The 26,563-nt window shown below is 46.2% G+C and overlaps 1 protein-coding gene across 1 annotated transcript in view; it reads right to left on the bottom strand.

The window, feature by feature from the left end:
* The window catches only part of LOC109893700 (homeobox protein Meis2), a gene marked incomplete in the record, with an annotated part of 102,514 nt that overhangs the window by 29,862 nt on the left and 46,089 nt on the right, over positions 1–26,563 (bottom strand). The window contains 1 exon segment of the mRNA XM_031828781.1: positions 26,058–26,203. Coding sequence (XP_031684641.1) covers positions 26,058–26,203 — 146 coding nt within the window.

The following is a 26,563-nucleotide window of genomic DNA, read 5'->3' as shown; positions in this document are numbered from 1 at the left end:
CACTTTGAGCGACTCAGGTGAAACAAAGACAGCCAAGCCCTGATCAGTCACCATACCTGTTGTGTCTGTTTAGGTTGCAGGATGCCATTTCTGCCTTTCACAAACACACGTCTTGAGAGAAGCCCTTTGATCTGGGACGGTTGCATGACTCAAGGAAGCGATTTCCCTGTCAATCATCAGTGTGTGTGTGTGTGTGTGTGTGTGTGTGTGTGTGTGTGTGTGTGTGTGTGTGTGTGTGTGTGTGTGTGTGTGTGTTTGTGTGTGTGTGTGTGTGTGTGTGTGTGTGTGTGTGTGTGTGTGTGTGTGTGTGTGTGTGTGTGTGTGTGTGTGTGTGTGTGTGTGTGTGTGTGTGTGTGTGTGTGTGTGTGTGTGTGCGTGCGTGCGTGTGTGTGCGTGCGTAACTATGTGTCTGTTCACTGACACATGCCCCGAGGATCTTTCACTTTCTTAATGTTCCATGAGAGGACAGAGGAGTTAAAATGCCTGTATAATGAGCTGAGGAGAGAAGAACGGAATGGAGAAGAGAGGAGTGGTAGCTTTTAGAGGTCTAGGCCGGCTAATCGTGGCTATACTCTTAAGTGCATTCTACCATCCTCCCTCTGTCCGTCCATCCATCCATCCCTCTCTCTCTTTCCCTGTAGTGCTTTCTGGCCTGATCCTGCCCTGGGGCCGTACTGACCCTTGACCTGACTGGCCCAGGCTGGCTACAGGCCCCTCGTTTGTTACAGGCTTTATCCACTGACAAAGCAGGCAGGAAGCTGGCAGCCACCCAGCAACCCCATGGGAGGATGACCATCAGCTAGCTCAGCTTACCGCTTATTAGACCAGGGTGGGGAGTGTGTGTGTGTGTTTGTGTGTGTGTGAGGGTAGGAAGTAAGGGTATGCAGTGTGTGTATGGAGTGTGTGTATGGAGTGTGTCTGCATGGAGTGTGTGTGTGTGTGAGGAGCAGGGGGAACCTAATCAGAAACGATCGTAACTGACCTTTTTTTTCATGCACGCCGCCGGTTTTCCTAACTAATGAAACGCAAAGAAGAAAAAGCCTGGAAGCCACAAACGTCCCCGTCTCTGGGCTAACCCGATCAGCTACGCATGTTAGTGACAATCAGGCAGGCGTCCAGGCGAAGGACTCAGGGGACCTCGCAGCGTATTTCTGTTCTGACCGCTCATCTCCTGTCTTTCCCTCTCCCTCCCTCTCTTCCTCTTCTCCTGCCTCAGCCCAGTCATCTGAGTGGCCGGCAGAGCTCACTAAAACATTAGATCAGACACTCCAGTTCCCTCTCAGCACTCCATAAAAGCTGGGGTAATTCATACTTCATTTAAATACATTGCCATTAACAAAGCTGATGAACTTTTACTCCTTAAATCTAATGGGCCATTTTGCCTGGCTGCTGCTGGTACTCCCCCCCCCCCCCCCCCCCCCCCCTCTCTCTCTCGCTCGCTCTCTCTCTCTCCTCTCTCTCTCTCTCTCTCCTCTCTCTCTCTCTCTCCCCCTCTCTCTCCCCCTCTCTCTCTCTCTATCTCTCCCTCTACCCCTCTCTCTCCCTCTCCCCCTCTCTCTCTCTATCTCTCCCTCTACCCCTCTCTCTCCCTCCCCCCCCCTCTCTCTCTCCCTCTCCCCCTCTCTCTCTCTCTCTTTCTGCCATTGAGAGGCCTATGTTAATCCACACGCAGTCAGTCAGTGACTCAGTGTATGACTATCCACTACAGTGATTGAGGTAGGGGGGAAAGAAGGGGATTTGGAGGCTTTTGTCTGACCTCTGCCACAGACAAGCAATGACACGCACCCTATTCTGTGGGACTGCTGGGAGATTTGGCGGTCTCACTCTCTGTCTCTCACACACACACACGGACCCCAAAGTGCAGGGGAGGGTCATTAACCACTGGGTCTAGAGCGAGGCACGATGGCTCCACGGCACGGAGGCTGTTGACAAGCGTCTGTGTTCTTTTCAACAACTCGTTGAGCCACACCCCTCCCCTCCCCCCCACTTCCTCCTCTTCTCTCCTCTCCTCTCCCCCTCCCTCACCCCTTCCCTTCTCAGGAATGTAACACAACCGCTCGCTGAGGTAACCCAAGCCCCTCCCTTTCTCTCTTTCTCGTTGAGAGAGAGAGCGAGAGAGAGAGAGAGAGAGCGAGAGAGAGAGAGAGAGAGAGAGAGAGAGAGAGAGAGAGAGAGAGCGAGAGAGAGAGCGAGAGAGCGAGAGAGAGAGGGGGGCAGACTGGAGGTGTAAGACAGCTGTTGTTGTTTTTTCTCTTGCCCTCCTTCTGTCTTTCTCCCTCTCTGTCTCTTGCCCTCTTTACATTTGCCACCACTCCTCTGCATGTACTGTGGAATAATTAATGAGTCAATTGAGCTGTGGAGAGAGAGAAGACTTTGACCAGCAGGGGCAGGGGATTTTATTAAGCTATAGTAATGCCTCCAGTACAGTACTGACTGTAGCTCCACTACCTATTCTTCCAATGAAGAGGGGGCATCCAAAGCACGACCACCACCCCAAACGTGGACTTCCAATATGGGAACTCCGCTCTTCTACGCTCTCCACCTAACTGGTGTTTTCTACCATTCCAGTCCTACTCCACCCATCCCCATCCCCATCCTCCTCTCCTCTCCTCTCCTCTCCTCTCCTCTCCTCTCCTCTCCTCTCCTCTCCTCTCCTCTCCTCTCCTCTCCTCTCCTCTCCTCTCCTCTCCTCTCCTCTCCTCTCCTCTCCTCTCCTCTCCTCTCCTCTCCTCTCCTCTCCTCTCCTCTCCTCTCCTCTCCTCTCCTCTCCTCTCCTCTCCTCTCCTCTCCTCTTCTCGTCCCAGCCCCTCCTGATGGCAGTGGCAGGATCAGGGGCCTGACTAGCTGACCTGTCTGGTGATTGATGATAATGTCTCAGGAAGTCATTTTCCCCCACAGAGCCCTGCCTGCCACCCTGCTGCCTTTCACCAAGCAGGCTGAACCACTACAGAGGTGACCCAGCCCATCACAGACACAGACACACAGGCCCACTTTCAACTTTCCGCCTGCACAGGTCCGCCTGCCCCCCCCCCCCCCCCCCCGGTGGAGGACAAAGGGTGTAGTCAATACCAGGATCAACAGAGGAATAAGTGGGGTTGGATGTTAGCGTCCATAAGAATGCTCATCCATGGAGGATGACAGTGGTGGATGAAGGATAGTAGATCGTGGATGGGCTTTGGGATGAGAGTCGAAGGGAGAAGGCCTTATCTGCCTGACCATCTTGTTGTTAAAATCAACAGTGGACATCTTGAAGTGGACCAGGCGGGTGATGGCCCCGGCCCCTAACTCTGGGTGCTGAGGATGGTTCCATTACTGTCAGTGGTTACCAGGTCCATTATGGCAATTAGGAGCCCTTCTAACACTAGGAATCCCTCTGCCTGCGCTGCAATTGCTAACATCTGCTAACATCAGCCTCCTTCTATGTTCGGTACAGTTTTCTTTGCTTAAACACACATCTTTTTACAGTCCCCGCTGTATTTTTCTTCTTTCTCCACGGCACACTCCACTTTTATTTACTTAATTCCACTCAAATTGTGCCTTAAAGAGATCCCTCTCGGTTTGAATCCAAGTAACTTAAAATGTGAAGAGAAGTGAAGAGAGAGAGAGAGAGAGGAGAGAGAGAGAGAGAGAGAGAGAGAGAGAGATGCTTTTCCATAGGCTCCAATACTTTTCATATGGTAGCAGGAGGAGAGAGAGGGGAGGGAGGGGAAATGGCGTGGAGATAATCAATGGAAGAAGGACCGTTAGCCTATTCATCTCCCCCAAACGATTGTGGGTTAATACACACTCTTGCATAGGCAAACAGGGCTGTGTGGCGAGCACATCTGTCTGCCTGGATGGGCTACTTAATGAAACAAGGCGGCCTCTGGGTGCAGAGATGAATGGCTTTCCTAAAACGAAAATGGACTCTTCGAACAGTGGCTGAATCCCAGGCTGAGATGCAGGTCCAGATGACACGGCTCTATACATTCAATACAGTGGAGACTCCAGCCTGTGTCCCTGAGAGACAGGCTTTAACAAAGAGGGTGCCAGGTAGGAGAGAGGACATGGCCACCAGAGCAGCTCCCCACGGTGATCATATCAGGGATCCCCTAATGCGAACAAGAGTTTGACTGATCTGGGAGAGAAAGAAGAGAGTGAGAGAGAGAAAAAGGAGACGTACAGTAGAGAGATAAAGAGAGGGAGGGAGGGAGGAGCTGAGCCACCTGGGGCTGATGAGTGGGACTTGATGTGTGTGTGCATTTGTGTGTGTGTTGTGGCTACCACTGTGTGTGTGTGTGTGTGTCTGTGGTGACCCCTGGTCAGGGAGTCTTGTAACAGGAGCTCACCTCCGGTTCTCCTCTCTCCTCTCAGTGTGCTGAACAGGCACCTGAAGACAGGATTAGCCATTGTGACCCAGCCCCAAAGGTAACAGAGATGCACCACCGGGGACGGGCCTGAAACACACACTCCCACGTGCTGCAGGCAGGACCCAGCCAGATAGGCAGGAAGACAGGATGACAGAGGGGAAGGAAGGAGGAGAGGGGAGGATTTGAGATAGGGGGGATGGAAATACAAACACAACAGGACACTAACAAGGGGAAGATAGTAGGTATAGTATAGTGTGGTATCAGCCTGGGTTTGCTTAAGATGTTGTCGTTAAGGTTTTTGTCACAGGGGAAAACACAAAAGCAGTATATAAGAAGGCGCCCTGGGGTGGCCGAGATCCTGCCTGTGTGGAAATTGATGCCTGTCACTGTGTCTATGATTCACCCCTGCCAATGTGTGTGTGTGTGTGTGTGTGTGTGTGTGTGTGTGTGTGTGTGTGTGTGTGTGTGTGTGTGTGTGTGTGTGTGTGTGTGTGTGTGTGTGTGTGTGCTCTGCTGTGACGAATGAGCGCCACTTAATTTGCTCCTGATTATGCGGGTTGCTGGTCCTCTAAACCTCTTTGAACTTGTAATTGCCGCTGGTTTCAATAATGAACATTAAGGAAGGATTCAGAAAAGTGTGGATAATTACAGGTTTCCCCCCCTTTTGACTTCTTCATGCTGGATAAGGAAGATGAGGTTAAGGAGGAGGAGGCGGAAGAGGTATAGGAAGAGAAACAAGGAAAGAGGAGGAGGTGCAGGGTTGCGAGGCATGTGGTGTCGCGCCAGGCTCTCTTTATCTAAATAATTGTACAAGCTCGGTTTATGAGCTTTAGCAAGAGGGTCCAGCCCTGGGGATACGGGGGTACTAGCTCGCTCTCCCCCTCAATCAATATTCACACAGATTCCCATCTGGAGCCAAGGCCTGCTCTACTTAGATTTGGATTTATTTCCTTATTTTTATTAGATTTGCCTGCCTTCTTTCCTCAAATCTCTTTTTTTCTTGGGTATCTGGGCTATTTTCTGATACAGCAGGTGGCAGGGCTCTGTATCGTACACGCTCATCTGTGTAGACTTACATGATTTTAGGAGATGAACTAGGCCTGCTAGATAACAGATACATGGCTACATCTACACACCCTCAGATTCACATGGCCTTATGGAGCTATAGATGGACCAATCCATTGTGGGTAAAGGGCTGACACATGGGGATAGGCTATAAAAATCTGTCAAAAAAGTGTCCGAGGGAGGAAACCGCAAACAAATTGACCCACTCACTCAGTTTCCATCCTCCACATAGATTGTACATTGGCGGATATGAAACTGCATGCCCATGGTGTCAAAGCGAGCCGTATTATTGAATGGAAAAGATGAAGAGGGGAGGAGCGCGAGGGGAGTTGAGGTGAGAACAAGAGGCTCCCAGTTATAAGGACCCCACTGTGAAGGAATCCCCTGCCTGGAATAAGCACATAGCAAAACAAAGGCAATGGAGGAGGGGAGGGAGGAAAGGGGAGGTGGAGGAAAGGAAAATCACACAACAGAATGTCAGGAGTGGGATTTGGTAGACTCAGGGTCCCATGACAAACCAAACAGAGGAACAGTACCAGGTCTGTTTTTGATTTCTGCCCGATGCCTCCATCCTTTAACCTCACCCTCCTCACACCTATTTGTGCTTCTCCTTTTCCTGCATTTCCTGGTGTGAGATAAATACCAAGGGGGGGGGGGGGGTTATGGGCTGCTCTGAGGCCTGCAGCTTAGAGGGAGAAAAACTACAGTATCTCATTTAGCTGGTCACCACCAACACATCACAGGCCCATGATTCAACTGACCAAGGGGGATATCGATAGAGTGCAGGGGGCTTTTCCCCATTTTTCCATTTTCCCATAACCCCCTCTGGCTTGGTAAATTGCATGGCTCAGAGGAAAATGTGATAGGGGAGAGGGAAGACAATGTGAGGTTGGGAGAATGAGAGGTCTGACAAAATTACTCTGAGAAGATTCAAAAGCCTCAAACCCATTCCTCTAACACAGTCTGCAATGGAGAAGATAACCACATAAAACAAGGACAAGGAAAACCTCAGATAATCTGGGCCTCTCCATCTGTAACAGTGCCAGTCCTGGTTTTGAGTTTTCCCACCATTGGGGCACCGCATACAGTAGCGCAGACTGCCCTCCTTCCTCCTTCCAAGTCCATTACATCATTCACCTCTTTTCACCAAAAGAGTAAGCTAGGCCTGGCCTTAGCCAATGGATCAATGTTATGACTGCAGCAGTGGGCTAGGCCAGTGGGTGGGAGGGAGGCGCAAGGGTTGAGGGGGTAGCTGAGGCTTGTTTTTGCTGAAGTGTGAGGCCTTAGAGGAGGCAAGAGGAATCTCCAGCTATGGAGCAGTAGTTTATAAATCCTTCACTCCTCAGCTCTCCTCTGTTTGTCTTCTGCTCAGGTCAGGGCATGTGCAGTAACCTCGACAGGGTATGGGCCCCTGGTCTTGCACAAAGTGGCCCCTAGCACTGTAGACACCCATCTGAATGTGCTTAAGATAGTCCCTGGCTTCTCTTGAAGAGATTAATATTAACTAAAGATGCACTGAACTAACTAGCTTTATGTCACAAATTGGGGCATTTCTGAGACAAGCTTTCGGTGGCTGTAAACATCAGTGGTAACATACATGCACGGGCCTCTTGCAATTGCACTTGTTTTCCTTTTGTTGTCGTTTTGGGGTGTTGTTTTTACTTTTTGGGAGAACATGTTGAGGGTTGTTCTTTTTTTGTTGTTGGCAGGCGCTGCAGAGTTTCACATGGCTTAATCCCCTCCTAACAGCGTCAACAACGTGTTGTAAACATCCCCTTAGCGAAAGCACTCATTTCTGCTACTTCATTAAACAAGGAGCGTTAAGGCACGAACAGCAGGCCTGAGCATTAACAACAGGGAGGGACGGAGGGAGGGAGAGGAGCGGAGGAGAGAAGGTACGAGAGGCTGCCTGTTAATAACAGGTAGGGTAAACTAATAAATAGCACACAACACTGTTTATCTAGAGAGACAATAAGGATCTATGTGAGGCATTGACACAGATATACAGTAGGTCTGTAACAACTGCAAGAGAGCTGTGCTGTATTCTGTATTCTCTATCAGTGCCACCCTAGATTGGGATCTGTGAAGTGGAACTATGACAGATCTAGATTAAGGGGGCCAAGTGAAAATGTCTAATGTTCTCGCGTGAAACAAGTCACGGCTATTACCCCCTAATGCTCCACTAAACCTGTGGAGCAACCAGCCAGCCAGACTACATGGCTGTGCGTACTGTAAACAAAGCTTTGTCAATCACGACACACCAACACCACTGGGCATTGCTGTAAAAAGGCTCCGCCATGAAACAACCAAAGGTTGATGTGGCTTTGTCATATAATTATACGGCCCAGAGTCGCTGGATTCCGCCTTCTAAACTTTCAGGGAGTTTTTTTCTCTCTCTGTCGTGTATGAAAAAAGGTCTCGCTCGTTCTTGTAAAACCCTGGTAGACAAAAAGTGTTTCCTATAGTTGAAATGAAAACATTTGTTAGGGTCCAGTTTTTGGTTGTCATGGTTTTATCTTCTAGTGGAAGGTTTAGTTGTATGTCTTTATCAATGACTGACTGACGGTACAGTGGCTTCCCAGCTTCACAGGCCCATGTGAGAACCAGGCTAGCGAGGAACAGATGGTAGACCGAGCTGAAGTGACTCGTGCCCTCGTTCCAGGGTCGCTGAGCTGAGCAGCATTAGTTAGAGGAACAAACTGTGGAACCAAAGGCCGCGCCCCACCATACCTGAAGCTCCCCTTCACTCATTATCCTTGACTTCAGTGACTTCCAAAACACAGCCACTCTCCTCTTTCCTGATGTATTATCGCTTCACTTTAGTTTTTGTAAACTTCAGATAGAGACTCCATATATATACACTTAATATGGCAACTCAAGCTTTCTTATAGGCGTATAAGCCTGGGGTCATGTGGTATGTGTAAGCATACACACACACAGGGTTGTGCAGTGGCGGTGAACCAAACTGTTACCTGGGTTGCCTCGGCTGACTGGAGAGCTGACTTCTTGGCTCCGAGGCAAATGAGCACATGACAAATTAGTGTGTGGGCCTCCTTCAGCCCTGAACCTCCGTGACTCCTTAGGAACCTCATCAACCCCCCTTTCTCCCTTACACCCCCTTCTGAACCTCACAAAACACAAAACAAAATAAAATGAAACCACTACCGTCGCAATGAATACCCAGAGTCGTACAAAACATACTCTTTATCTCCTATAAACATACAAAAATCGTGGAATAAAAATACATTGTGTAGGCAGCAAAAATATGGTATAAACAGTTTTAAAAACAGTGCTGTAAAATGAGAACAGTTGTGTATTTCAAACTGCTTGCAGATGTGGGATATACCAGGGAAATGGCTCTAGTGGTGGCCCTAACAATACACATGGATTAGAAGGACTCAAACAGACAAACAGACATACAGACAGGGGACACAACAGAGAGAGATGTTTAGTCTGCTCAAACACAACCGGCTGGCCCTCTCTTTTCGAAGGCAGACTAGTGCACTTGTTTATCGTTTGGGACAAACACCAGTTACCAAGCTTGGCCAACTCTTCCAAGACCATGACTCCAGAATGACCTAGCTAGCCAGGCTCTTTTATGTCCCTCTCTCACTCTAAAGGGCTGGTTCACAGAGCCACTCCCATCGGGGCTCGACCTGGAGAAGACACCCGGTCGCCATGGAGACTAATGCTCGGTTGAGGGGGAGATTATTCTGTGATCATTTGCTTGGGATGCTTGTGGTGCTGATGTGATGCACTACTTATCTTCTCATCACGTTATCACTAATCATCACATCACTACTCATCACTTCATCACTACTCATCTACTCATCACGTCATCACTAGTAATTTACTCATCACATCATATCTACTCACAACGTTCTACTCATCACGTTATCACTACTCATCTACTCATCCTAAGATCCAAGATGGCGTAGCAGTCAGACATCTTTGTCCTGTCGTGTCCCTTGTATATAGCGTTTTTTTACATATTTTTCTTCGCATATCTTTTAAAATATTTTGCTAAACCTCAACATCTAAATACTCTCCTGCAACCCGCCTCACCCAATGTAGCGTGGATCTGCTTTTTTTCCCGCTAAAGTATCTATATTTACTTCGGATCTGGAATCCCTCAACTGAAACTAGTCCGCTAACTACCAGCTATCAGTCAGCAAACCATTGCTAGCGGTCATCAGCTAACCTTCAGCTCGAATAGCTCTCGCCAGTTCGAACAACGTGACTCTAACCAGAGCATATCGGACCTATTATTTTTATCCCCGGATTCCCACCGCAAACTGAACATTTTCATCTGGATCAACAACAGATGGCAGGGTAGCCTAGTGGTTAGAGCGTTGGGCTAGTAACCGGAAGGTTGCAAGTTCAAATCCCCGAGCTGACAAGGTACAAATCTGTCATTCTGCCCCTGAACAGGCAGTTAACCCACTGTTCCTAGGCTGTCATTGAAAATAAGAATTTGCTCTTAACTGACTTGCCTAGGTAAATATTTATTTATTTATTTTTTAAAGATCCCCTATGACTGGAATTCCGCTGAAGGCCTATTATGCTAACCAGCTAGGCCTGCTAGCTACCTAGAGCTACTTGGAACCCTACTAATTCCATGACCGGTCTATTGACGTCACCGCATGAAGAGGCAAAAACAGACTTAACCCCATCGCGACATCCCCCAAAGGCTAATTTTCTAGCCCCTGCTATCTGCTTGCTTGCTAACCCGGCCTGCTAGCCTGCCCCAGTCTACTAACTGCTAGCTTGTTTAGCCCCGGTCTGCTAACTGCTAGCTTATTTAGCCCCGGCCTACTAACTGCTAGCTTGTTAGCACAGGCCTGCTAACTGTCTGAATCGCCGTGTCCCCAGCCAGCCCAACCACTCACTGGACCCATATTTATTTTAATTTGATTATACCTTCTGGTAACCTGCCTCACCCAATGTGATACGGAATCGCTATTATTTTTAATTTTAGAAAACATTCAAGAACCTCCAGAAGCTAACCAGCTAATTAGCTACAAGCTGTTTAGTCATTGTTAGCCACTGCTAGCGGCTTTTACCTTCTGCACAGCCAGCCCTGTTTTTAGCCTGGATAATACTCGCCAGTCTACCAGTCTCTCCACAACAAAGCCGGATTCCTGCCGTAATCCCTGGACCACTACTTCTGATCTTCACAGCTAGATTGCACCCAGTACCGAAGCTATCCCTGAGGCCCACCTACCGGCCTACTCAGCTGTTCACCCAAACCCCACTCATACACGGCTAGAGCCCAATACTCCACCGGATCCTTGCTGTAAACTCTGGACCTTGGCTAACGCCACTGCCACGAAGCTAGCACCAGTTAGCCGTGAGCCAGGCACATCTCGCTGCTAGCAAACTACATTCTACAAAACCTCTTTCGCCATCTGGCTTGGATTCTCTGTCGACACAGCCCCCCGCCGCACCACCACGACTGGTCTGCCGAAGAATACTCCATCCGCTGTGCCTTCAACCGGCCTCCATCTGAGCAGACCCCCCCTACCACCCCCGGGCTACTAACTTTAAATTCTGTGTCGCCCGTGTGCTAGCATAGTAGCGGCTTCCCTGTTCCATCTACTGCTGCCCCCTGGACACTATGAACACTTGGCTACAAAGCTGATGCCTGCTGGACTGTCCATTAATCACGGTACTCCATTCTGTTTATTTATGTTTTATCTGTCGGGCCCAGCCGCGAACTGTGTCTAGTTAATCCGACCCTCTCTGCCTAGTCATCACCATTTTACCTGCTGTTGTTGTGTTAGCTGACTAGCTGTTGTTGTCTCACCTGTTGTTTTAGCAAGCTCTCCCAATCAAGACCTGCGATTACTTTATGCCTTGCTGTATGTCTCTCTCAAATATCAATATGCCTTGTATACTGTTGTTCAGGTTAGTTATCATTGTTTTAGTTTACAATGGAGCCCCTAGTTCCACTCCTCACACCTCTGATACCTCCTTTGTCCCACCTCCCACACATGCGGTGACCTCGCCCATTATACCCAGCATGACCAGAGATACAACCTCTCTTATCATCACCCAGTGCCTGGGCTTACCTCTGCTGTACCCGCACCCCACCATACCCCTGTCTGCACATTATGCCCTGAATATATTCTACCACGCCCATAAATCTGCTCCTTTTATTCCTTATCCCCAACGCTCTAGGCGACCAGTTTTGATAGCCTTTAGCCGCGCCCTCATGCTACTCCTCCTCTGTTCCTCGGGTGATGTGGAGGTAAACCCAGGCCCTGCATGTTCCCAGGCACCCTCATTTGTTGACTTCTGCGATCAAAAAAGCCTTGGTTTCATGCAAGTCAACATCAGAAGCCTCCTCCCTAAGTTTGTTTTACTCACTGCTTTAGCACACTCTGCCAACCCTGATGTTCTTGCCGTGTCTGAATCCTGGCTTAGGAAGGCCACCAAAAATTCGGAGATTTCCATATCCAACTATAACACTTTCCGTCAAGATAGAACTGCCAAAGGGGGAGGAGTTGCAATCTACTGCAGAGATAGCCTGCAAAGTTCTGTCATACTTTCCAGGTCTATGCCCAAACAGTTCGAACTTCTAATTTGAAAAATGAATCTCTCCAGAAATAAGTCTCTCACTGTTGCCGCCTGCTACCGACCCCCCTCAGCTCCCAGCTGTGCCCTGGACACCATCTGTGAATTGATCGCCCCCATCTAGCTTCAGAGTTTGTTCTGTTAGGTGACCTAAACTGGGATATGCTTAACACCACGGCAGTCCTACAATCTAAGCCCTCAATCTCACACAAATCATCAAGGAACCCACCAGGTACAACCCTAAATCCGTAAACACGGGCACCCTAATTGACATCATCCTGACCAACTTGCCCTCCAAATACACCTCTGCTGTCTTCAATCAGGATCTCAGCGATCACTGCCTCATTGCCTGTATCCGCTACGGGTCCGCGGTCAAACGACCACCCCTCATCACTGTCAAACGCTCCCTAAAACACTTCTGCGAGCAGGCCTTTCTAATCGACCTGGCCTGGGTATCCTGGAAGGATATTGACCTCATCCCGTCAGTTGAGGAAGCCTGGTCATTCTTTAAAAGTAACTTCCTCACCATCTTAGACAAGCATGCTCCATTCAAAAAATCCAGAACTAAGAACAGATATAGCCCTTGGTTCACTCCAGACCTGACTGCCCTCGACAAGCACAAAAACATCCTGTGGTGGACTGCAATAGCATCGAATAGTCCCGGTGATATGCAACTGTTCAGGGAAGTCAGGAACCAATACACGCAGTCAGTCAGGAAAGCAAAGGCCAGGTTTTTCAAGCAGAAATGTGCATCCTGTACCTCTAACTCCAAAAGGTTCTGGGACACTGTAAAGTCCATGGAGAACAAGAGCACCTCCTCCCAGCTGCCTACTGCACTGAGGCTAGGTAACACGGTCACCACCGATAAACCTGTGATAATCGAAAACTTCATTGCCGCCATTGTCGCAACCCCTATTACCAGCCTGTTCAACCTCTCCTGAGATCCCCAAGGATTGGAAAGCTGCCGCGGTCATCCCCCTCTTCAAAGGGGGAGACACCCTGGACCCAAACTGTTACAGACCTATGTCCATCCTGCCCTGCCTATCTAAGGTCTTCGAAAGCCAAGTCAACAAACAGATCACTGACCATCTCGAATCCCACCATACCTTCTCCGCTGTGCAATCCAGTTTCCAAGCCGGTCACTGGTGCACCTCAGCCACGCTCAAGGTACTAAACAATATCATAATCGCCATCGATAAAAGACAGTACTGTGCAGCCGTCTTCATCGACCTGGTCAAGGCTTTCGACTCTGTCAATCACCATATTCTTATCGGCAGACACAGTAGCCTCGGTTTTTCTAATGAGTGCCTTGCCTGGTTCACCAACTACTTTGCAGACAGAGTTCAGTGTGTCAAATCGGAGGGGATGTTGTCCGGTCCTCTGGCAGTCTCTATGGGGGTACCACAGGGTTAAATTCTCGGGCTGACTCTTTTCTCTGTATATATCAATAATGTTGCTCTTGCTGCGGGCGATTCCCTGATCCACCTCTACGCAGACGACATCATTCTGTATACTTCTGGCCCTTCCTTGGACACTGTGCTGTCTAACCTCCAAACGAGCTTCAATGCCATACAACACTCCTTCCGTGGCCTCCAACTGCTCTTAAACGCTAGTAAAACCAAATGCATGTTTTCAACCGTTCGCTGCCTGCACCCGCACGCCCGACTAGCATCACCACCCTGGATGGTTCCGACCTAGAATATGTGGACATCTATAAGTACCTAGGTGTCTGGCTAGACTGCAAACTCTCCTTCCAGACTCATATCAAACATCTCCAATCCAAAGTCAAATCTAGAGTCGGCTTTCCATTTCGCAACAAAGCCTCCTTCACTCACGCCGCAAAACTTACCCTAGTAAAACTGACTATCCTACCGATCCTCGACTTCGGCGATGTCATCTACAAAATAGCTTCCAATATTCTACTCAGCAAACTGGATGCAGTTTATCACAGTGCCATACGTTTTGTTACTAAGGCACCTTATACCACCCACCACTGCAACCTGTATGCTCTAGTCGGCTAGCCCTCGGTACATGTTCGTCGCCAGACCCACTGGCTCCAGGTCATCTACAAGTCTATGCTAGATAAAGCTCCGCCTTATCTCAGTTCACTGGTCACGATGGCAACACCCACCCGTAGCACGCGCTCCAGCAGGTGTATCTCACTGATCATCCCTAAAGCCAAAACCTCATTTGGCCACCTTTCCTTCCAGTTCTCTGCTGCCTGCGACTGGAACGAATTGCAAAAATCTCAGAAGTTGGAGACTTTTATCTCCCTCACCAACTTTATTAAACATCTGCTATCTGAGCAGCTAACCGATCGCTGCAGCTGTACATAGTCCATCGGTATATAGGCCACCCAATTTACCTACCTCATCCCCACACTGTTTTTATTTTATTAACTTTTCTGCTCTTTTGCACACCAGTATCTCTACCTGCACATGTTAATCTGATCATTTATCACTCCAGTGTTAATCTGCTAAATTGTAATTATTCACTCCTATGGCCTATTTATTGCCTACCTCCTCATGCCTTTTTTTTTTACTATGTTACTGACTTGTTTATTGTTTATTGTTTACTCCATGTGTAACTCTGTGTTGTTGTCTGTTCACACTGCTATGCTTTATCTTGGCCAGGTCACAGTTGCAAATGAGAACTTGTTCTCAACTAGCCTACCTGGTTAAATAAAGGTGAAATACTACTCATCTACTCATTATCTACTCATCACGTCATCACAACTCATCTACTGATCACGTTATCACTACTCATTATCTACTCATCACGTCATCACTACGCATCTACTCATCACGTTATCACTACTCATCTACTTATTATCTACTCATCACTACCCATCTACTCATCACATCATCATTACTCATCACATTATCACTACTCATCTACTCATCACTATTAATCTACTCATCATCTTCTCATCACGTTATCATTAATCATTTACTCATCACGTTATCACTAATCCTCTACTCATCACTTTATCACTAATCATCTACTCATCACGTTATCACTAATCATCTACTCATCTACTCCTCACGTTATCACTAATCATCTACTTATCTACTCATCACGTGATCACTACTCATCATGTTATCACTACTCATCACATGATCACTAATCTTCTACTCATCACATTATCATTACTCATCTACTCATCACGTTATCACTAATCATCTACTCATCATGTTATCACTACTCATCACGTTATCATTAATCATCTACTCATCACGTTATCACTACTCATCTACCCATCACATCATCACTACTGATCTACTCATCACGTTATCGCTACTCATCACATTATCACTACTCATCTACTCATCACGTTATCACAACTCATCTACTCATCACATTATCAACACTCATATACTCATTATCTACTCATCACGTCATCACTACTCATTACTCATCATGTCATATCTACTCATCACATTATCACTACTCATCTACTCGTCACATTATCACTACTCATCATGTCATCACTACTCATCTACTCATCACTATTCATCTATTCATCACATCATCACTACTCAACACATCAGCACTACTCATCTACGGATCACGTCATTACTACTCATCTATTGATCACGTCATTACTACTCATCTACTAATGAGTCATTACTACTCATCTACTCATCACATCATCACTACTCATCTACTCATCACTATTCATCTATTCATCACATCATCACTACTCAACACATCAGCACTACTCATCTACTGATCATGTCATTACTACTCATCTACTGATCACATCATTATTACTCATCTACTCATCACGTCAATACTACTCATCTACTCATCACGTCATTACTACTCATCTACTAATCACGTCGTCACGTCATTACTTCTCATCACGGCATCACCACTCATCTACTGATCACGACATTACTACTCATCTACTCATCACTTCATCACCACTCATCTACTCATCACGTCATTATTACTCATCTACTCATCATGTCATTACTACTCATCTACTGATCACGTCATCACGTCATTACTACTCATCACGTCATTACTACTCATCTGCTGATGACGTCATTACTACTCATCTACTCAACACGTCATTACTACTCATCTACTGATCACGTCATTACTACTCATCTACTCATCACGTCATCACGTCATTACTACTCATCTACTCATCATGTCATTAATAGTCATCAACTCATCACGTCAATACTGCTCATCCACTCATCATGTCATCACTCATGTTAACTGACAGGGTTGATACTATAGGTGCCATCTCTCTACTTCCGCTTTTGTTGCCTATTTTACCATTGATAGTTATGTTTGTGTAACTAATTTTGCCCTGGATCATGGCAGTCATCATGTCACAATGACATGACACTCATTCCTACCCTGCTGCATCTGATTTACAGATGTCTTCATACACTCATGATTGTAGGAGATAAAAAAAATACCCATGATATAAATAACTAATTCTTCTCAATGACACAACGTTTCACAACATTCAGTCACACTTTTTTGACAGTGAAAGATACCAGTCATATCTAAGGTTCCAGTGAATATGCAACAGGGCTCTATACGAAACACAATTCAAATGAACCCACGTGAAAGTGTTCGGCTCAACGTACGACCCCCAAACTGACCCTGGGATATATCACTTCCCTTTCAGACAGCCCAGGGTTGCAATACACTTGGCTTAGCAGCTTAACAGCATTTCCCCAAACACCCCGACCAAAACGGTGCATGGCCCAGCACAAAACCTGAGATGCTTGATGCCTGCCTGAGAGTGCAACCCCTTCCTTCATAGACTGCATTACACTTATGGGTGAGTGCACGCAAACGCACACGCACACACACACACACGCACACACACACACACACACACACACACACACACACTAGCCCCACTACGTCTGCTCCTGAGGTCCCCTATTTATTTTTATAGGTGTTTGAGGATTTAGGTTAGTCAAAAGACAAGGCCAGGCCGGGAGTGGTATCTTTGAATGTGAGTGCTTCCTGTTTTCATTGCCTGGTTCGACCCTTGCCTTAGCAGGTTCTATTTGGGGCTAACAGAGGGCTAGCAGGTTGCTACAAAAGCGGAAGGCTGAGGGCGCCAAAAGGCTAATTAGGAGAACTTCACCAAATGAAGGGGCAGCCCATTTTACTGCTATGGAAACGCTCCAGCTAGCAGTTAGCCTAGCAACACAACCTCACTCTCTGTCTATCTCACCCTGCCTATGTCTTCCCTTTTCTCCCTAGAGCCCACCTCTCTCTTTCCCTCTCCTCCGCTCCTTACATCTATCCTATCTTCCTGTTTCTCCATCCATCCCTTTCTGCCTCCCTGCTTTTGAAGTGCAGTCGAACATTTTACCCCTAACAGTGAAGTTTACCTTTCTGATAACATAATCTCCCTGTAGTATTGAAAAGCTTATACCAACAGTCTGGTATTTCACTTCCCTTAATGTGACTGGAAGACATCCAGAAACTCAGAAAGACAGAGGGAGAGAAAGGGAGGGAGGGGAGAGGGAGAGACTGTCTCTGGCCCTCTAGTGCTAGCTTACGCCAGCTGATCTCAGCAGTTTGCCAATTCCACACAGGGCATAAAAGAAGCCAGCTCGCATGCTTTCTGCTGCTATATGAATACATACATGAAAGAGGCTTATCACACTCAAACAAATAATTGCCGGCGTATTCATTACGTATAGAAGATATCAGATCTCGGGTGCCACACACAAAATGCTGTGTTTCATTCTCCCTGGGCTGACTGAAGACCGCTGAAGGACTGAGGGGCAAGTGGCAATTGAAGCAGGCCTATTTTCCATATCTGATTGTGATGAAGAAAGCCGCCCTGCGATTTCTCCCATGAGAGTGTGAGGTCAGGGGGAACCCAGGAGGGGGGCGAGGAGGGGGGGGGAGGGGAGGGGGAGGCGATTTTGTTATTCTGAATCCGAAAGCCAACAATTGTTACTGTTGGCCTGTGTTGTTTTTCGCGGTGTGAAGGGGGTCCCGTCCTTTTGAGCCCTTTCAGAATTAGGTGACAATGGCTGGATGTAGAGAACATATGTAGGGAGACCCCTGTGGTCGCTCTCATGGTGGAGAAGCTAGCACGCTGGAGAAAATACAAGCCCCACTACCTTTCACTCTCTGCCTCAGTTAATGAATGTGTCAATGGAAGAATGCTGCAATAGGCCATTCAGGGGCCAAAGTCCCCAAGAATTCGCCCCTGCACAAACGCATCCTGAAATGGAAAGTACATTTGCCTAACAAATTAAAAGAAAAGGCGAATGGGTGTGTGTGTGTGTGTGTGTGTGTGTATGTGTGTGTGTGTGTGTGTGTGTGTGTGTGTGTGTGTGTGTGTGTGTGTGTGTGTGTGTGTGTGTGTGTGTGTGTGTGTGTGTGTGTGTGTGTGTGTGTGCGTGCGTGCATGTGCGTGTGCGTGTGTGTGGATGTGTTGGGGGTAGAGTAAAGTAGAGGGGCATAATTAAATTAGTCTTCTTTTTTGACTTAGAGAAAATGAAGTTAGGTTAAAATGGAGGGATTATTGCTTGTACAAGTCTGGCCTAGGCAGCTCACAACAGACAAATCAAGATTTGAGAAAACATCTCAAAGCAGGAGAGGTAATAAAGGAGAGTGGGAAAAAAAGGGATTTTGAAAGCTTTACTTCTCTGAATTAGAACAACTGCCCCTGGATCCAATCTCTTGTGTCTCCCCTTTCCACTCTTTCAATGCAATTTTAAAACAATTCTAAAGGAAATTGGTGGAGAGGCTGAAAAGCTTTCTTTGCTTCTTTCTCTGCTTTTTTGGAGCAGGGGAGCATTGGAACTGTGAGAGGCCTTCAAACGGGCATTCCTCGAGTCGCCAGGAAAGAAGCCTAATGATCCCTCAATAAAGTGAGAAATGTCTAATTCGACCAAATTGCCAAAAGTATGTGGAAACCCCTTCAAATTAGTTGATTCGGCCCTTTCAGCCACACCCGTTGCTGCCAGGTGTATAATATCGAGCACACAGACATGCAATCTCTATAGACAAACATTGGCAGTAGAATGGTCTTACTGAAGAGCTCAGTGACTTTCAACGTGGCACTGTGATAGGATGTCACCTTTCCAACAAGTCAGTTGGTCAAATTTCTGCCCTGCTAGAGCTGCCCCGGTCAATAGGTAAGTGCTGTTTTTGTGAAGTGGAAACGTCTAATAGCAACATAGTCTCAGATGCGAAGCGGTAGGCCATACAAGCTCACAGAACGGGGCCGCCGAGTGCTGAATCGCGTAACGTGTAAAAATGGTCTGTTCTCGGTTGCAACACTCACTACCAAGTTCCAAACAGCCTCTGGAAGCAACGTCAGCACAATAACTGTTTGTGGGGGCTTCATGAAATGGGTTTCCATGGCCGGGATCACCATGCGCAATGCCAAACGTCATCTGGAGTGGTGTAAAGCTTGCCGCTATTGGACTCTGGACCAGTGGAAATGCGTTCTATGGAGTGATGAATCACACTTCACCATCTGGCAGTCCGACGGACACATCTGGGTTTGGGGGATGCCAGGAGAACGCTACCTGCCCGAATAAATAGCACCAACTGTAAAGTTTGGTGGATAAGGAATAATGGTCTGGGGCTGTTTTTCATGGTTTGGGCTAGGTCCCTAAGTTTGTGAAAGGAAATCTTAACGCTACTGCATACAATGACATTCTAGGCGATTCTGTTCTTCCAACTTTGTGGCAACAGTTTTCTGTTTCAGCATGACAATGCCCTGTGCACAAAGAAAGGTCATAAATGGTTTGTCGAGATCGGTGTGCACAGAGCCCTGACATCAACCCCATCGCATACCTCTGTGATGAATTAGAACGCCGACTGTGAGCCAGGCCTAATCACACAACATCAGTGCTCGACCACATTAATGCTCTTGTGACTGAATGGAAGCAAATCCTCACAGCAATGATCCAACATCTAGTGGATAGCCTTCCCAGAAGAGTGGAGGCACTTATGGCAGCAAAATGGAGACAAACTCTATATTAATGCCCATGATTTTGGAATGAAATGTTTGATGAACAGGTGTCCACATACTTTTGGTCACGTACTGTAGTATGAGCGCACCAAATTAACCAGGTGTGTGTGTGTGTGTGTGTGTGTCTAACCACCATGGTAGGTGGCCCCCTGAAATGTTCAACCCTCACTATCTTCCCTTTTTTCCCTCCTTCACACACAGGACAACCGTCTAACTTCAAGCTCACTGTCAGCATCCAAACGAAGCCCATTCTATTCTGCGGGTTGGGGAGAAATCTCCAGCCAAGGATATGTAGCCTAGCCATGAACTGTGCTGTGTGGTGGTACTGCAAGGCTAAGGGCTGTGCTGTGTGGTGGTACTGCAAGGCTAAGGGCTGTGCTGTGTGGTGGTACTGCAAGGCTAAGGGCTTTGCTGTGTGGTGGTACTGCAAGGCTAAGGGCTGTGCTGTGTGGTGGTACTGCAAGGCTAAGGGTTGTGCTGTGTGGTGGTACTGCAAGGCTAAGGGCTGTGCTGTGTGGTGGTACTGCAAGGCTAAGGGCTGTGCTGTGTGGTGGTACTGCAAGGCTAAGGGCTGTGCTGTGTGGTGGTACTGCAAGGCTAAGGGCTGTGCTGTGTGGTGGTACTGCAAGGCTAAGGGCTGTGCTGTGTGGTGGTACTGCAGCTCCACTGCTCCTGATAGAAGTGATTAAAGCACTCCTGATTATCCCTGACCAATATGTAATGGATTTACAGCCCTTTCAATTAGGCCGTATTTGCTAGCCACTCATTATTTGGGCTTTGGTTAGGTAATCAGGGGGGCAGAGGCTTTGGGCAACGCAGGCACAGGGAGTGGGGGGCACCTGACCCTCTTAAATGAGAGGATCAGGATCATCCTGGGGTTCTGACCTGCCCTGGCTCACTACCTTCCTCCCTCATTCTTCTTCTCCATTCATACATCCCTCCTTCATCCTATCACTCTGTCCATGCTAACTATGCCACGTGGTCAGCAGGCACCAGCTTGTGTGTCCCGTCCACCTCTCTGCCTGAAATCAGACCTCCCGGTTAAAAATCAATACAGACCGCCGTTCTGATAATGTTCTGACATCAGAGAGGGCGGTGGGACATGACAACCCTACCCCCCCCCCCGCACACACACTCCCTTCTCTTGGACCATGCTGCCTGGCTAGCTTTATCACCTCAGTGCACACAAACACTGTTCAGTGACTCCTGACTTTACAGTGGCTTGACAGGGACCCTCGCTAATAATAAACACAAGCGCGCACACACACACACACACACAGATATTAATTTCTAAAACTATCCACAGAATGAATGTGTCCTCTGAATATTTAATCCAAAGCGTAGTGTCACTCTTTGCCTACTGAAGTGAATGAGCCGTTGTCAGAGGTTGTCTGATTTAAGTGTTCGGCAGAGAGAGAGAGAGTGAGGCAAACAAACAAGCTCCTCTGTGTTTTGGTGAGAAGCCAGCTTAACATGCAACCTCTCAACCTCAAACAACGGACAGAATATAGGCTTTACTTAGCCGGACAAACTTCTCTCTTGGAGGAGAGCCCAAGCACTTCCCCAGTGTTTCCGCAGATCATGTATGTAGACATTTGCGCAATCTTGAACAAACTTTTTCTGGCTGGTGCTCGCATTGCCTTCATTGTTTGTTTTTATAACAAATAATAACTTTGGACATGTGTGCATTCCTATCAAAGTAAGTGCCTTATTTTCTGTATATTTTTGTCATTTCTACTGTACAGTAGCATACAGTATGTATGTATATATGATGTATCTATGTATGGAGCATAATGTATTTACAGTTTTATTCACATGTTTTCAAATACTGGTGACAAATAATGCATTCCGATTATTGCATACATTGTAATGGACACCTATGTGTATAAAATACTTTTTTGAAGGTTGTACTGATTATGATGCGCTATTCTGTTTGCCAGCTATGTGTGGCGCCATGTTGACATTATACAATGCAATCTGGGTGTCACGTAAACGTCTGTCAGACCAAAGATGTTATAACTTCTTTGGGATAGGGGGCAGTATTTTCACATCCGGATGAAAAGTGTGCCCAAAGTAAACTGCCTGCTACTCAGACCCAGAAGCTAATATATGCATATTATTAGTATATTTGGTTAGAAACCACTCTGAAGTTTCTAAAACTGTTTGAATGATGTCTGGGAGTATAACAGAACTTATTTGGCAGGCGAAACCCCGAGGACAAACCATCTAGGGAAACATTTCTTTAACCTGTCTAGGACATACATCCCGCTAGGGGAACGTTTGGCCGGAAATTGCCTGATATGTCATTATTAAAAGTAGGGGGGTAGCCTTAATAGGTTTTAAGGTCACTCTCTTTTCAATGTGTTTTCAATGGGAATCTAGAATTTTAAGGCCCTTGCTTGCATTTCCTATCGCTTCCACTAGATGTCAACAGTCTTTAGAAATTGGAGGATGTTTTTTTCCTTTGAGAAATGAAGAAGTAGCCCTGTTCAGAACGAGGGTCGAGTGAAGTGTGCTGTTTGTTAGAGGCGCGTGACCTGAAAGCACGCTCCACTTTGTTTTCCTCCGGTATTGAACACAGTTTATCCCGTCTTAAATTTTATTGATTATTTACGTAAAAAAATACCTAAAGTTGTATTAGGAAAGTTGTTTGAAATGTTTGGACAAAGATTACAGGTAACGTCTGAGATATTTTGTAGTCATGTTGTGCGAGTTGGAACTGGTGTTTTTCTGGATCAAACGCGCCAAATAAATTGACATTTTGGATATATATAACGATGGAATTAATCGAACCATTTGTGATGTTTATAGGACATATTGGAGTGCCAACAGAAGAAGCTCGTCAAAAGTAAGGCATGAATTACATCTTTATTTCTGAGTTTCATGTCGCGCCTGGCGGGTTGAAATATGATGGTCTGTGTTTGTTTGAGGGGGTGCTATCCTCAGATAATAGCATGGTTTGCTTTCGCTGTAAAGCCTTTTTGAAATCTGACACGTTGTCTGGATTAACAACAAGTGTATCTTTAATTTGGTGTATTGCATGTGTGATTTCGTGAAAGTTGAATATTTATAGTAATTTAATTTGAATTTGGCACTCTGCCATTTCACCGGATGTTGGTCAGGTAGGACGGTAGAGTCCCATCTAGCTTTGAGAGGATATTGAGGTGAAGGAATGGTTCACTCATCTTTCGAGTAAACTTCCGTAAGTGAAGTTTACTGCAAACAGACCAAACTTATCTTGTCTCCTCTTCTTATCTTTGGCTGATGCGAAAAAACAAACGTGGTGGCGCGCACAAATGTCGGATTAGTTTAGATTTTTAACAAGTGTTTTACTCAATTATTTCGATCAATGGAGAGACCACCATAGCTCATTCATATTGTGGTTTCTGCCAGCCAAGAGTTAGCTAAATATGACTGCTTTATGACTGTGTTATGTCAGTCTTTTGGCAGTTAGAGCTAGGACTGATGTAGGCTACATTTTCCCGGTTTGGATGATGTTTGTGCAAAATGTTTCTGTGAAAAAACTGTGTAGCTGTCAGTGTAGAATAAACACAGAGCCAGTATTGTATTGAAAGGCAATGTGATGTGCAGTATGTGCCAAACCAGTGGACAGGGCTGCTGATGTTACACTAGCTAGGCGTCAGCACTACCTCCACATCTCAGAGGCTCTTCAGCAGAGCAAACTAGCTTTGTCTGATTGAATTGACCCGGTCACTCTGGACCAATGACAGGTGAGTGACAGGCGAGCGTGACAAGTCAGTGACAGGTGTGTATGTGTGCGTTTGTGTACGTGTACATGTACATGTGTGTACACTTGTGTATATGTGTGTCACAGGAGCTTGCTGACGGCAGCACGGCTCATAATAAAGGCGGGAACGGACTTATTCTGCTCCAGTCATTACCACGAGCCTGTCCTACCCAATTAAAGTACATCAAACCTCCTGTGATGTGTGTCCACTAGGGCTGTGACGATATCAGATTTTTTTTCCCCATGGCAAAAATAAAAACAAGAAGCAGACCAAAGTCCTTGGTCCTTTAAAAACCTGGTGTATGTAAAATATTGTGTGCTGCAGCTTGGAAAATAAATACATGTGACTCTGGATGACAACAGGATGTTTGTTTCCAACATTAGGGCTGTTTTCCTAAAGAAGTTCAATATTTCCTTGCCAAAATACTAACGAGTATCGCGATACTGGTATTGTTCCAGCTAGGGCTGTTACGGGTGACCGTATTACCGCCACACCGGCGGTCACGAGTCATGACCGCAGGCAAATTCCATGTGACCGTTTAGTCATGTTAATTAGCCTTCTACAATCTCTGATGCTGCTGATGGTTATTAGAAGCCTACCAAACCTGCAACTGCCTGGTCCCTCTAATCACTCTGACATCAATGCAAATGTAATTCAAAATCAAATCAAACACTTCAAGAGAGCCCATGAGCTTATGTTGTGCAACGACTCTGTAGGCTATGCAATTGCATGAGAAAACAGAGTTTTGAGGGCCTCTAATAAAAAGAGGAGGATCCCATCAGCTTTCTATAGGCTAGGCCTACAATATATATTTCTCATCTTTCCTAATATTAAGCACATTGCATCACTTTACTATCTGGCTGACATGAAAATAAACCAAGGGAAAAGCGTCCTCCATTCGCTATTTAAGTGCATAGATGACATGTATTTTTTTCCCCTGCCCCTGTTCTGAGACAGGTGCATGATAATGGTCCACTCTAAATCAAAACTAATTTCACGCATATATTATTTAGTATATGTAAAGACAAAATTAAATCAAGAATACTCTGATGGGTGACAATATTAGCCTATCACTTGTGAATGATATATTATCACTTGTGAATGATGCCCAGCTTGTGTGCAGTAAGGCAAGAAACAGCGCATGCCCAGACTATGTTTTGAATATTTAGTTCTCGCACAGAAGGACAAGTTGACTAATAGAATAGGTCAACTTTTAAACTATGGGGGAAGTAGATTGACATAGGCTAGTGCTTTTGCTGTTCGTTAGGCCTACTCATCTTATTGGCTGACGAAATGTAATTGAGGACAGTTCTTCTAACATCTTCCATATGCACCTCGGAATTCAATAACAAGGATGTGAGCAGGTGCATCCCCGATGTGTCTGTCTTCACTTATAGCCTACTTTCGGAGCTGAGATAGACGCGTGTGAGAAGAACCCGATCACATGACAGACATTGGCTAATAAGAATTGAGAAATCTAAGAGAGCCATGTGAGTGAGAGGTGCAGCCAGGTGAAGGGAATTATAATTATCATGTACAGCCCGAGGGCACAGCGGACAATGGCCGTAAAAGGCATGTATTTCTTTAGGGAGCATCACTGCCGTCGGGAAATTGCTTGTCAAATTGTGAATGAGAGACTGATGAAGTGTGTGCAGACTGAGCAAGAAATAAAGCAGAGCTCCTGCCTTTCATGCAACTTTTTTCAAATCATCATTAGCCTTGGAATGTATTAAAAATAAAAACATATCGTCCAATGTTTGTATCACAACTAAAGTTGCATAAATAACTATAAATTAAGCATATAGGAGGACGTGTTTCTTTGAATAGCCGTATGCGTACTCCCTCTGAAATCGTTTGGAGAAAACATCCTTTCTATTTTATTCAGCTATGTTCAATTGTATTCTTCATTATATAAAATAATATAAAATAATGCCACAGAATTTTAAGAAAATCTTGTCTGCTAAATGAACTAGTGTAACCCACAGCCATATGGCATAGACAGATCAGAGTATGCTATTCTGTTCTTCTGAAATAAACTAAATTTTCTTTATATCATGTTTGTTTCGATCTGTCTTAAATAAATAATGGATTTATTGTGATGGTGTATTTTAAATAGATTTATTCAAATTTTTCAAACGTAGATGTTCCAAAGGTCTACATCAGTGGCTTGTAGGCTATGCGTGGAAGCCAGGAGATGCTAAATTTGTTTATGTCAATTATCGTGATACCGACAGTTATTTGCTTGATAATCACCGACTGACAGAATTTCATAACTGCCACAGCCCTAGTTCCGGCCCCAGTGTGCACAGGCTGCTCCACTATGTGGGCACTCACCGTGAGATGCTGGAACAGCCACGCCCTCATGATGTTAGTGGCCACCTTGGGGAAGATGCCGCGCTTCTTCTGCCTCTTCTTCTCCTTGTCCGGGTCATCATCATCACCTGTGCCAGGAGACGCCACGCTGTTCTCTAAACCATCTCCTAGGCAGAAACAAGACACAGGGTTAAATAGCAGCCTAGGACAGAAGATGGACTAATAAGAAGCCCTGGCATTAACACCACAAAGGGTTAGGTAGAACCCTAGAAGCTAAACCTAATATATAAGACGCTAAAGCTAACCCAGTGGGTTATCGAAGTTAGATGGAGGACTATGCCATAGCATACACAGCAGTAGCCTTCACTAATGCCTGCATAGAAGTAGTGGGATTTAGGCACAGAGGGAGAGGGGTTTGCTTCAGACAGAGAACTAGAGGTGAGTTCTTACACCCAGAACAGTGGAGAGGAATGGATGGGGGTTAATGACAGTGTTTTGGTTGGAAGCAGAAACACTAGGCTCCTGAT

The sequence above is a fragment of the Oncorhynchus kisutch genome, linkage group LG7 (assembly GCF_002021735.2).
Source record: "Oncorhynchus kisutch isolate 150728-3 linkage group LG7, Okis_V2, whole genome shotgun sequence".
Classification (NCBI taxonomy): domain Eukaryota; kingdom Metazoa; phylum Chordata; class Actinopteri; order Salmoniformes; family Salmonidae; genus Oncorhynchus; species Oncorhynchus kisutch.
Note: the sequence above shows the minus strand (reverse complement) of the source record. Positions and strands in the feature narration are given on the sequence as shown.